This window comes from Pelophylax lessonae (genome assembly GCF_965119305.1).
Source record: "Pelophylax lessonae genome assembly, chromosome: 1".
Taxonomy (NCBI): Eukaryota; Metazoa; Chordata; class Amphibia; order Anura; family Ranidae; genus Pelophylax; species Pelophylax lessonae.
The window spans coordinates 169,580,630-169,593,478 of record NC_138768.1 but is presented as its reverse complement, the minus strand read 5'-3'; the positions used below and the strand labels follow the sequence as shown (position 1 = coordinate 169,593,478).

General features: G+C 39.4%; 1 protein-coding gene across 12 annotated transcripts in view; it reads right to left on the bottom strand.

Annotated features, from left to right (window-relative positions):
• Nucleotides 1-12,849, bottom strand: part of PPIP5K2 (diphosphoinositol pentakisphosphate kinase 2) — a 218,946-nt gene that overhangs the window by 27,629 nt on the left and 178,468 nt on the right. For 8 of the 12 annotated variants that reach the window (XM_082243664.1, XM_082243668.1, XM_082243672.1 and 5 more), the window contains exons 24-26: nucleotides 11,497-11,670; nucleotides 10,554-10,727; nucleotides 7,922-7,988 (exon numbers count right to left, since the gene is read on the bottom strand). In XM_082243664.1, coding sequence (XP_082099790.1) covers nucleotides 7,922-7,988; nucleotides 10,554-10,727; nucleotides 11,497-11,670 — 415 coding nt within the window. The remainder of the gene's footprint in view (nucleotides 1-7,921; nucleotides 7,989-10,553; nucleotides 10,728-11,496; nucleotides 11,671-12,849) is intronic. The other 4 variants (XM_082243671.1, XM_082243675.1, XM_082243666.1 and 1 more) reach the window with 1 other exon arrangement.

Sequence of the window (12,849 nt, the reverse complement as noted above, 5' to 3'; positions counted from 1 at the left end):
ATGAGGTGCATGCCACCCCCTAAACGTATCTCTAACTACTTCTGGACCAGAAGGATTTACCCCCTTAATGACCAGGCCATTTTTTGCGATACGGCACTGCGTTAATTTAACTGACAATTGCGCAGTCATGCAACGCTATACCCTCATAAAATTGATGTCCTTTTTTCCTTTTTTTCCCCTCAAATAGAGATTTCCTTTGGTGGCATTTGGTCATATGTGCGATTTTTATTTTGTGCGCTAGAAACAAAAAAAAAGAGCAACAGTTCATTGACGGACACAGTCTCTGTTTTTCACAACCGTAAGGTTGTACTGCCCCCTACAGGAGTAGGTCACTAGGCAGAAAAAAAGGTTCTGGCTACCCCTATGGGCAGTCCCAGGGGTAATACCCTCTCTCCCCACTATAGAATATGTTTTGTATCAAAGCAGTGTCAGAGAAAACAATGCCAACACAACTCAAAATAGAGGGGCGGGTACTGCGTCCGTCAATGAACGTCAGAGAAAAGGATTTTACGGCTAGACAAAAATCCAATTTTCTCTATCGTTCATTGACAAACGCAGTCTCTGTTCTTCATAACAGTAGGGACATCCCAAAGCAGTGCCTTAAAGATGACGGGTGGGAACAGCAAAAAATAATTCCCCAAGGCTAAAACATAGCCAACCAGGCAACATAGGACTCATCAGAAAAACAATATGAGACCGACATAAAAAAAACATGCTATTTTGGTGTAGGGTTCCAGATAACAGGCTAAAAGCAGGGATGATTCATCATTGTTCAGATGCCAACAGGTGCTGGCTCCTTAATAACCAGCAGAAATCACACACAAAAACACATTAAAAAATAAATGCAGATGAGATTTTGATGCATTTACGTTGAAGCCTAAGGACAACATAATCAAACTGCATCGCACTGAAGTAGCACTGTGCTGCATTCATGTGAACAAGCACCATTGGAAGCAATGTTATTTCCATTAATATGCGATACAGTCATAGGTGTGCGCAGCCTATTGAATTAGGGTGTGCACCCCAAAGTTTAAATACACATGCATGTGTTTGCCTACATGTACATGGCCCCGGTACATTACTCTCCCTGTTGGCAAAGTGAAATAGAAGTGTGTGGCACTTCTCTTATGGCAGAGCAGGTCCGAGGGAGATCTTTCCCATCTCCTCACTGGCAAACAGAGCGATAATGCTAATGTGCCCTAGGTGATTAGGGTGTGCCCAGGCACATCCGGCACACCCTGTGCGCACGCCTATGGATACAGTGCGACCCAAGTAAGAAATTGCATAAGTGTGAACCAGGCCTAAATCATTCTTTTGGCCTGCATACACTAAAATAGTGTAAGATTTGAGCCCAAAATGTAAAATCCTTCAAAGTTTTTATCACAAAATCTGGATTTAAATGAGTCCAATGCCAGAATCTTTCCATCTTAGAATTGATGAACGCAATGCTGTGCGCCACCATCTATATAGCTTCAGCTGAGGAAACACTATATGCACTGCCTTGGTGAATGCCTACATGGATTACAAAGAGCCTCCACTCTGAGGTCATTCTGCAGCTGTTTAAACCACAAGTAGAGCTCTAGGATTCTTCATACAGGCTTATCAAGATATGTTTAACTGCTTTTCTGAAAAAGCCCATTTCTACAGGTGAGGAGCTAAAGCCCAAAGGATAGCCAAAATGGCTACTGAAAAGCTGTCATTAATGTTAAACGTGTATATGTAATGCAATTATTTTATAGAAATATAAAGCATCAGTAAAAAAAGTAATTAAAAAAAAAAAAACTCCCAACAGCAGGTTTAGTAAACTCACATAACAGTGTATATTATTTCCTTTTGATAAAACTGGTGTGTTTCCCATTTACTTGCACAATATTCAAGTAGAACAGAAAGCAAAACTTTCTTTTCATTCTGGATAGAGGAAGGGAGGGTGATCATCCATCAGATTCTTTTTTTCCCACATCTGTGTCCTATCATGGAGATTTTACCTTCAACTTCCTGCCCCATAGCTAAATAAGAAAGGAGGGGAAAACCCTGCATATTACGGGAGTTCCTTATGTATCCCCAGGTCTCCAGAACTACATCTAACTTCTGGGGACAACCCAAAATTTTCTTTTACTTTCACTCTCCATAACAACGGTAAACAGGCAAAATCGAGAGAGTAAAACTCTCAAATGGGGGCACAGACCGCAATAAAAACGGACCAGCATTCTAATCCCCCTCCACTCTATACAAAACCAAAAAAAAATAATAAGGTTTTGCCTTTAATTATACTTTAAAACTAGAAAAGCTAAAATTTTTGGTGAAATTGTGTGAAGTGTTCTTGCCTCCACCAGTCATATTGTGAAAACTATCAGGACTATGGCTTTTAGTGGCAGCAGGGATAGCTGAACGTTTTGATATAAGATTTGTGTAGGTGGGCTTGAAAATGAGGGAGTGGGGGCAGTTAAGAAATCATGTCCTGATTTTTCAGCTCCCACTCTAGTTTTGAACATTCCGCCATTCATTCCTATGGGACCAATTTCGGCAAAAAAAAAACCCCGATATTTCATGAACCATTCGGCAATCGGGAACAATCCGCATGTTTCGGTATATTACTGTCTATGTAGTGTAAAAACTGTGGGAGGAGTTAGGGTGGTAAATTTGGCTATAATAATAAGAATATATATGTGAGATAACAGTAAGTGGTCTTACCATGCAAGAACACTTAATAAGGAAAACACTGCCACAAGTAGTACATGATTATTAGAATAATATATTAGAAGAAAGAGGTATCTGAAAACAGACAGCATAGGACGGGTTTAGGAGAAAATAAATGAAATCAAAGACAAAATATTTCTCCCCCGGGTAAATTAAAATCCCAGAAATGCTACTTTGTATAACTGGTGTTCCACAATCCACTTTAAAGAGGAAGTAAACCCTCCTCTCCAACTTGTACCTATAGGTAAGCCTATATTAAGGTTTACCTATAGGTACTGTAAATATCTCCTAAACATGTACCGTTTAGGAGATATTTACTTTGCATGCAGCCAGTGACATCACTGGCGCATGCGCTCTGAGGGAACAGCCGCTCGTGCCGTTCCTTCAGAGCCCCGTGCCGTGACCGTTGGCTCCCGCACGCATGCGCGGGAGTGACGTCATCACGGCTCCAGCCAATCAGATGGCCGGATGCCGCAAACCCGGAAGAAGGGCGACACAACATGTCACCCATGAGAGAGGTGAGCAGTCGGCACTTCGGGGCTTCGTTCTAAGGCATTTCATAATGAGCTAGTATGCGATGCATACTAGCGCATTATGTGTTTGTTTTAAAAAAAAAAAAAGAAATTCTGAGGTTTACAACCTCTTTAACGTGGATTATAGTGCAACCATCCTACCAATACTTTTCTTCTGAGAAGGAATGTTTTCGGACATGAAAGCAGAAGCAGCAAAGGAAAAAACAAATATATTTGCTATGAACAAGGGGAGGCAGTAATAATAAAAGCTAAATAATTTGGGAAAGGAAAAAGTCGCGGTCGGGTGTATAAGAGCACATATCAATTTACACGCAATGAATAGCTAATGTCAGATTGCCTTCTGCCTCACTTGCAAAAGTTATCTTTTAGCTCAAAGATGGCTGCCTACATTGTATGCAATTACTTACTATTTTGCTGTAAGCAAAAGGTTATCCTAATGTTTGTAATCTATTTAACAACAGTCTCATAAAGAGAAACTAATCAAGTGAAGAGCTTGCCTATAGTCAATGTCTGACAAATTACAGTTAAAAAATCTGATATGGCACCTGCTGCCAAGATGTATAAAACAGGGAATATGTATATAAATACACAGGAAAAGGGGATTGCCATGAAAGATGTAAATAACAGGAAAGCAGAAGGTGGCACAGAATTTTACACAAGGACCAAACATCTCACACAGGAAATGATATACATATGTCATCACAAGATTTACATAAATATGTACATTACTAATTATCTTACATGAACAGGGTATATGGCCAGCTCAGTTATTTTTATTCACCTGCTATTCATGGAAACACAGAACAGATGAACCGTATCTTCCTAATGGCATCACTGATCTCTATAAACATAAAGCTCATTCAACCAGTCATCAGGGCAATGCCGGTCAAATGCCTGAGAACTGAATGCGCAAGTTGCTAAATTTTTATTTTTGGCATCTGCAATATGAATTCTGACTGGTTTAGTAAGGATCATAGAAAGCAATCTCTGTTTACCGAATTACTGAAATAAAAGATGAACAGAATTGCATTTGCCTCGAATAGAAATATACAGTACATACAGAATAGTATATTTACTGTTAAAGGGGAATGCTAGCCTTTTATATCTTTCAGATATACCTGTACATGTAAAAGAGGTTGACGAAGTGTAAAATTTAGCAATGCGTTCATGTATTATAATTTAGTCTATGAATAGTCTGTAAATACTTCGGTACATGGGAGGAGTCCTTTTGATTTGCTTGTCCCAACGAGGAGGCTTTAGGGGGGATTAAGGTGGGGATAGAACCACCCAGTTCCTGGCAAAGAAGTTCTTACAGAAAACTTTTGGTGAGGGAATGATAGCACACTTCCCTCAGATGGTAAAGGGTTATTATTTTGAGGACAGTGAGGTGCACATTTTGGATAGAGAAGGCAACAGATTTACAAGAGGCATGAAACAGGCCATGTACATCAGATTAGAACAAGCAACCCTAAACAGATGTAGGGAGTTATCATCTGTCAACCACATATAAGGTGGTTTTAACATCTTTACCCTGGCATTTTGCTAGTAGTTCACAGCTTCAACGATGAAACTCAAACAAATAACACCTGCCTCAGACTACACGACATCATGGTGATTGGATTATGGGACTAGAAAGTGTTTGTCACAATAGCATATGCCTTGACACAACTTTGAACACCATGGTCATTGGTTTAAGGTGAAACATAGGCCTTAAATGCTAGGGTATATGTTCCGAACACTCAGAATTCTTCAGTTATGAGTGTTAGGAACATATACCCCAGCATTTAAGGCCACATGGTTCACCGTAAACCAATGACCATGGTATTAAGAGTTGTGTCAAGGCATATGCTATTGTGAAACAAACTTTTTCTAAGCTACTTAGATGTATGGCAACATTTCTTTAAAATTATAGAAAAAGTTCAGTTCAATGTGACTAACCACTACTCGGTACACCATGACCTGGATAAATGAGAACCTTCACAGAGGTTATAAAAAGGTTTAACTGTTAACAAAAATAATAGGCAGTGAGGTTCTTCTAAGGATACAACGGAATAGCACACCCAAAGTGTGCTTTCTGATCTCCACATCAAGTGAGGTGCTTGGTCGGGATGTGCAAAATGTTTAATTATGGTGTCACAAGTTTTGTGAAATTCAAACAGTATACAAGTAACAATAATAGGCAGATACAAACAACCCAACAGGTATATATCAGATCTTTACTTTGGGCAGAACACTTTAGGTTCTCATGATTTGCTAATCATGACATAGAACATTCTTAGGAATATCATTGTGAACTGTGTGCAAGTTGTGAACTGAGAAAACAGATTTTCCCCCTATGGCTGTTTTCAGAGTTATTTTCAGGTAAGGTTCATTATTAAATATGCAGCAGTGTAATCACCTATTCATGGCCACAGCCTTCACTTCTTTCATTTATGATTCAGTTGGAACTGTACAATCTGCACAGAAATCCAAAGGACAGGAATATAGACCACACCAAATTTTAGGATGTAACTAAAGTAGAAGTTCAGCCAAAAATTAACTCTAAACCTGCTCTCACCCACATTCTAAGACTAATCTATCTACCTTCGCAAAGCAAAAAATAGCTATGCATATCTTTTCTGCAGCCGCTCAGGTCTGGTTCTACGCTGAGCTGTCAGCAGCGGCTCTCGTGAAGTCGTGTGCAAGAGAGGCAGCCAACAACAGACGCCCCATAGTAACTCTATGGGTGACATCACTTCCCAATTTTCCCTCCCCAGTGTCATGTGACTCGTTAGGATTTACAAGTTCTCAGGTGTGAATGGGGAGCAGATGTGTTACATTTGGTGTGATTGAACTCTCTCTCTCTCATACTGGTCACTGGAAGTTCAACATGGCTCCTCATGGCAAAGAACTCTCTGAGGATCTGAAAAAAAGAATTACAGGTCTACATAAAGATGGGCTAGGCTATAAGAAGATTGCCAAGACCCTGAAACTGAGCTGCAGCAGGGTGGCCAAGATCATACAGAGGTTTAACCGGACAGGTTCCACTCAGAACAGGCCTTGCCATGGTCGACCAAAGAAGTTGAGTGCACATGCTCAGTGTCATATCCAGAGTTTGTCTTTGGGAAATAGGCGTATGAGTGCTGCCATCATTGCTGCAGAGGTTGAAGGGGTGGGGGGTCAGCCTGTCAGTGCTCAGACCATACGCCACACACTGCATCAAATTGGTCTGCATGGCGGTCGTCCCAGAAGGAAGCCTTTTCTAAAGATGATGCACAACAAAGCCTGCAGTTCGCTGAAGACAAGCAGACTAAGGAAATGGATTACTGGAACCATGTACTGTGGTCTGATGAGACCAAGATAAATGTATTTGGTTAGGATGGTGTCAAGCGTGTGTGGCAGCAACCAGGTGAGGAGTACAAAGACAAGTTTGTCTTGCCTACAGTCAAGCATGGTGGTGGGAGTGTCATGGACTTGGGCTGCATGAGTGCCGCCAGCACTGGGGAGCTACAGTTCATTGAGGGAACCATAAATGCCAACATGTACTGTGACATACTGAAGCAGAGCATGATCCCCTCCCTTTAGAGACATGGCCTCAGGGAAGAATTTCAACATGACAAGGACCCCAAACACACCTTCAAGGCAACCACTGTCTTGCTAAAGAAGCTGAGGGTAAAGGTGATGGACTGCCAAGCATGTATCCAGACCTATAACCCTATTGAGCATCTGTGGGGCATTCTCAAACAAAAGGTGGAGGAGTGCAAGGTCTCTAACATCCAGCAGCTCCACAATGTCATCATGAAGGAGTGGAAGAGAACTCCAGGGGCAAGCTGTGAAGCTCTGGTGAACTCCATGCCAAAGGGGGTTAGGGCAGTGCTGGAAAATAATGGTGGCCACACAAAATATTGACACTTTGGGCCCAATATGGACATTTTCACTTAGGGGTGTCCTCAATTTTTGTTTAGACATTAATGGCTGTGTGTTGGGTTATTTGGATAGGACAGCAAATTTACACTTTTATACAAGCTATACACTCACTACTTTACATTATAGCAAAGTGTAATTTCTTCAGTGTTGTCACATGAAAAGATATAATAAAATCTTCACAAAAATGTGAGGGATGTACTCACTTCTGTGAGATATTGTATGTATAGCGATTTTTGCTTTACATGGTTAAATAGATTAGTCTTTGAATGTAGCGGTCAGAAGATTTAGAGTTAGTTTTTGGCTAAACTTCTACTTTATCGATACATAATGCGTACAGCACAATAAGTTTTTTTTAAAAAAAAGCACTGCAAGATAAAGGCATAGAACAGAATCCTAGGCTCTTAAACCTATTGTATAATGGCTTTACCACGATGATGTACTTCAGTACTTTACCTCAGTAATGTACTACTTCTAAAGCATATTTGTGTATACTGGATTTGATATAAAATGAATTAAAAAGGATCAAAAGAATTACAAATACTACGCACATTCTGATTGGTAGGAATTTGGTCTCGTGCAGTGAAATCTAAATTTAAGTCAGAGCAAGATCGAAAATTGTGCTATCATCCAATGCACAGCAAAATAACAGTAGATATTAGGTGCTGCTCACTGCCACCATGCTTGGATGCACTTTTATGACAAGTAGCAGAGGTTAAAAAAAGCTGACCGCATCGCATTAGCTTGTTAGCACTGCCCAATGTGTTCAAAACAGGAAGTATACTTACCTAAGCCACTGTGCTTCTGCTCCAATATTCTGGCTGCTCTTAGATGGCTATTGTTATCTGATAGCACCTAGAAGGAAAGATTTCACTGTGAGATGCATAACAGGCAAGTACTGAAACTGTAATGCTGATATAGGCAATCCTGTCTCAGACAGGTAATGTTAATACTGATGCATGACACAAGTTAGTGGAGAAGAAACAGAAAACATTGTCATGCAATATTGCCTTCTGACAAGAATCCACTTCACAGATGAGACCTGTGGCAATGGGTTGGTGTAAAGCAAGCATTCAAAACTGTAATAGCACATCAATTATACAGAAACAAAGAAAAGGCCAGTAACTGAAGAGCGTTCATTTCTGCAAACCCATGGGCACATTTATACAAGACATCCTGTTTGGAAGAAAGTGCACAGGAAAAGCTGGAAACAAGCAGTTAAAACATGTCAAACCACAAAATCACTACAGTCCATGCATGAGCCCTATAAAGGACCTGGAGGACAGCTTGCAGCTTGTACCCAATGTAAAAGTCATATCCTTTGCCCTGAAAGAGCTTCAGCTGTAGAGACAGACAAACAGAGAAACTCTTCGCAGAAAAAGGAATGTGAAGCAGAACCTCTTCCATTATCTGAGAAATGCTTAACAGCCAGGGTCAGAAGTCCATATCTAGCAGGACAAGTATCAAAATAGTCTTTGAATGCAGCCTGTTGAAAAGTCTATAGTTCGGGCATGGGCTAAAATGAATCATTAATAAGAGCCACAGTCCAGAACTTTTTATGCTATCGCAAACTTTAGGTCAACATATGAATGAATCAGTTGCTATGAAATTAAGCGGTCATTCCATTATTCTACACAATTTAGCATGTGAGCAGGATGACACCTAAGGCAAAGTAAGGACAGGCTGAACAATTCTATGATGAGCCCATGTGCTTTTAAAAATTATAAAGCCTTTAAAATAATATGAAAATGACAGCCTAACCGTAGAACTTTCCACGATAGTACTGAAGTTGAGAAAGTCTGGAAAAATCTCCTGTTACTATATCTTATGGCAAGCTTGAAGAAAACATGTAATTGGGAAAAACTGCTGTGGATATAAAGTGTAGACACCAACAGATGCTTGCTCATACCTACAGCAGCCTCTAATATCTCCAGCCATTCTGACAAGCACAGCGCCGACATTTCCAGGTGCTTGCTGCTAACCCAACACTCCCACCCATTCCTATAGGCCCATTACTATGGCTATGGCAGGCTGCCCTGCTATCAAAAAAATAATTTGCAGAAGGTAAGAAGGGGCAGGCAAACTTCAGCACTATTAGGAAGCACTGAAGCTTAGCTTGCCAGAATGGCCCAGGGTTCAGACATAAAGGCAGGGTACCAGAGCTTGCTGTAGGTATGTCTAAGTGCATGCATTTAATACCTGCAGCAGACTTTTTCTCCTTTTTTAATGAAAGATTCTCATTAAAAAAAAAATAAAACATTTCTGAAAGAAATATGGAAGGTGTCATTGTGGACTTCTTATTTTCTTAGCCTAGAGGCATGCCACTCTCGCTTTAATAACATTCATCATAGACCCAGAGCAAGTTGCAGACACAGACTTCTAACTTTATAATGACTTTCAACATGTATGCTTATTCCAGGTAAATGACTCAAATATTAAAGAACAGCCAAACAGTTAGCATTTTCAGAAGTTAGCAATGGCACCCACCATGTTTACTTTAAAGGAAATGTTTCAGGGCAATATGGAAGCTGCCTTTGCTGACTAGTTTTGGAAAGCACGAGCTGTGAGCCAACACCCTGATCCCTGATTCACAAATCAGTGACTGAGTACTGGAACCCCTCATATGCACTTATTTTCAGTTGTCAATGACTGAGAAGTAAATGGAGGATAAAAGTAACAGCTCCAAGCTTGCAATTTAAAAACCAGTACCCGCACACTGCAAAAAGAGCAAAGTTGTCTAGCAATCAGAGCCATTTTCTGCTTAGACACATTTTTTTAATGGTTAATAATAACCACAGAATAAAACAAATTCATTATTTTAGATTTCACTTGTTCAGAAGCTTTCACTGCTGTGTAATAACTCACTCTGGGCCCAACAAGTCTATAGCTTGCTTACATGCGACTTTTTTGTAAACATGGCAGATTCATGGAAGAAGCGCTGTTATGTCAGTTTTCCATACATTAGGTACTTATTGCCAGGAAAGTTTGATCAGTAATGGATTGTCACCCCTTACAGTTAATATCAAGGCATGAAATTCATGTTCACTTTGGATAAAGAAAATATATTTGACCCCCACAGCATCACTTTTACCAAAATATTTTTAAAATGTTGCCAGATTACTTGATGCCACATTAGTCTTAAAGGACAGCTAAGCCAAAGGTGTTTTTTTTACATATGTATTTGGATATACAGTATTTTACTGTACATTTGGATTCCTAATTGACATGGATAGTACAAAGCTAACCATTTTACGTGAAGGGGTGTCAATGAAAAGCGAATACATAACAGATTACTATGGGATATAATACTGAAAAGAGAGAACACAAACTCAAAGGTGATTAGATGTCCTTTAATACCATCACTGATTTTTTTTTTTGTGCTTAATAGAAAAAAAGTTTAGTGAAGTAAAGTTTAAAAACCTGTTGCCATGAGCCAAAAATACTGGATGTGAAAGCCAATGATTTAGGGGACACAGGGGAAGAAGTGATTTGATCCCCTGATCTGCGTCTTCGACGCCCAGAACCCACAGCACTGGTGTAATGCATCCAGGTACCGATACACTCTGGGCTAGACACACTCAGGGGGCTCTCTTCCTAGAAGTGAGAAAGGGGCAAAAACAGCAAAGCATGCAAAGTTAGAAACAAAGCCAAATGACCAAGAAAACAAAAATAAAATCTAGTTTCTAGACTACAAAACATAAAATAACCTTTAATGTGTGGCATGAGAGTAAGCAAATAGGTAATACTACAAACTAGACGTATAAATGTATTAGAAGCAGTATTTAAAAAGATTATAGAGAAATACTCAAACAAAAATCAATGATCATTGTAGACAGGTGCCAAGAACTGAGTAAATCAATCACTGACAATCAATGATCAGGATATGAAGTTTTGGTGATCAGTTTTGTCGCATATAGGGTTAGCATTTTAATTGGGTTTAATGGGCAAATTAGGGACAGGCCACAAATAAACAATTCTGAGTAAGACTTAAATGACACACAACAGTTTTACATAAACCAATAAAGTGCAGAAACAAATATATAAAAAGGAGTGTTTCCCTCCTAATGTGCTGTGTATTATACGGTCTATATATTAGTATATGCACTGATAGCCTTTCAGTGCGCAAATTATCTTCAAGTAATATGCAAGGCAGTCCCATATCTTACTGACTATATTTTAGATGGCAATGGCTTGTCTCAATTCATAAATAAAATATCAAACAGAATGGAATAATCCTAAAAAAGCCACATTAAAGGAACAAGTGACCAAAAGATGTTTAGAAGGAGTTTATAAAGAAAAAGGAAAGATTACCCAGACTATGATAAAGTGATGGTCATACTGTCAGGTAGAGAAAGGCACTTACCTCCACCGAACCTATCTTTCTGGAACGCGGTAAAGGCGATTTTCTGTGTATGTGAATAGGATCAGACACCAAAGGTTTAAACATCACCATGGATCTGTCTGGCTCATCTCTTCTGCATATGCCAGGCTCGTCATCACTGTCATTGCCATGGATGTGTTTCTTGGAGCTTTCACTCTTACAAAATAAATAAGTAAATACTAAGAGAATTTAAAAGCAAAATTAAAGAATGCTACACACATTGACTGAGTTTATGCAAGTACAATGTTATGCCTCACTTACTGATGTTAGGAGGCAATGGCAGGGTCTGAAGTAAAAATACCATAGTTTTCGCACAGTCAGAAAGGCGCAGGTAGCACGTAAAACTGCTCATAGAAGTAAAAGATTGTATGCAATTGTACTCGTGTAAACACCTTTTTTTTTTTTCCATCAGCATTTACCAAGCTTGCACATGTGACATATTGTATGTACAATACACCTAATTAGGTGCATCTCTCGCGCCACTAAGTATAGTACCACTGAGTATCTATAAACTATATAGAGTATCTCCTATATAAATCTTTGTGTATATATGCAGCAGCTAGGGACTATAATACGTTTTTTACACATCACATTGATTATCCACTTAAGCCCCGGAGGATTTGGCTGCTAAAAGACCAGGTTTTTTTTTGTGATTTTTTACTGTGTGACTTTAACGGACAATTGCGCGGTCGTGCCTAAACGAATTTCACGTCCTTTTTTTTTCCACAAACAGAGCTTTCTTTTGGTGGTATTTGATCACCTGTGCGATTTTTTGATCATGCGCTATAAACAAAAAAAGAGCGTCAATTTTGCAAAAATAACAATATTTTTCACATTTTTTTTTATATGAAATTCCCCCCCCCAAAAAATGTAAAAATCAAAATGTTTTAACATTTTCGGCCAATTTGTTTTATGCTACATATGTTTGGTAAAAAAAAAAAAAAAAAACAAAAAAAAACGCAAAAGCGTATTTTGATTGGTTTGCGCAAAAGTTATCGCGTTTACTAACTACGGGAAAGATTTTTGTCATTTTTGGTGTTTTTTTTTTTTTAACGTGTAACGGCGGCGATCTGCGATTTTTTTTCGGTACTGCGACATTGCGGCGGACAGATCGGACCCTTGACTGACATTTTTGACACTTTTGGGGGTACCAGTGAAATTACTGCAGTAATCAGTGCTATACATATGCACTGTTACTGCAAAAATGACACTGGCAGGGAAGGGGTTAACTTTATTGGAGAGGGAGGGGTTAAGTGTGTCCTAGGGGCGTGATTCTAACTGTATAGGGACACTGCTATTGGTGTAAAAACAAAGATCAACGGTCCTACATAGTAG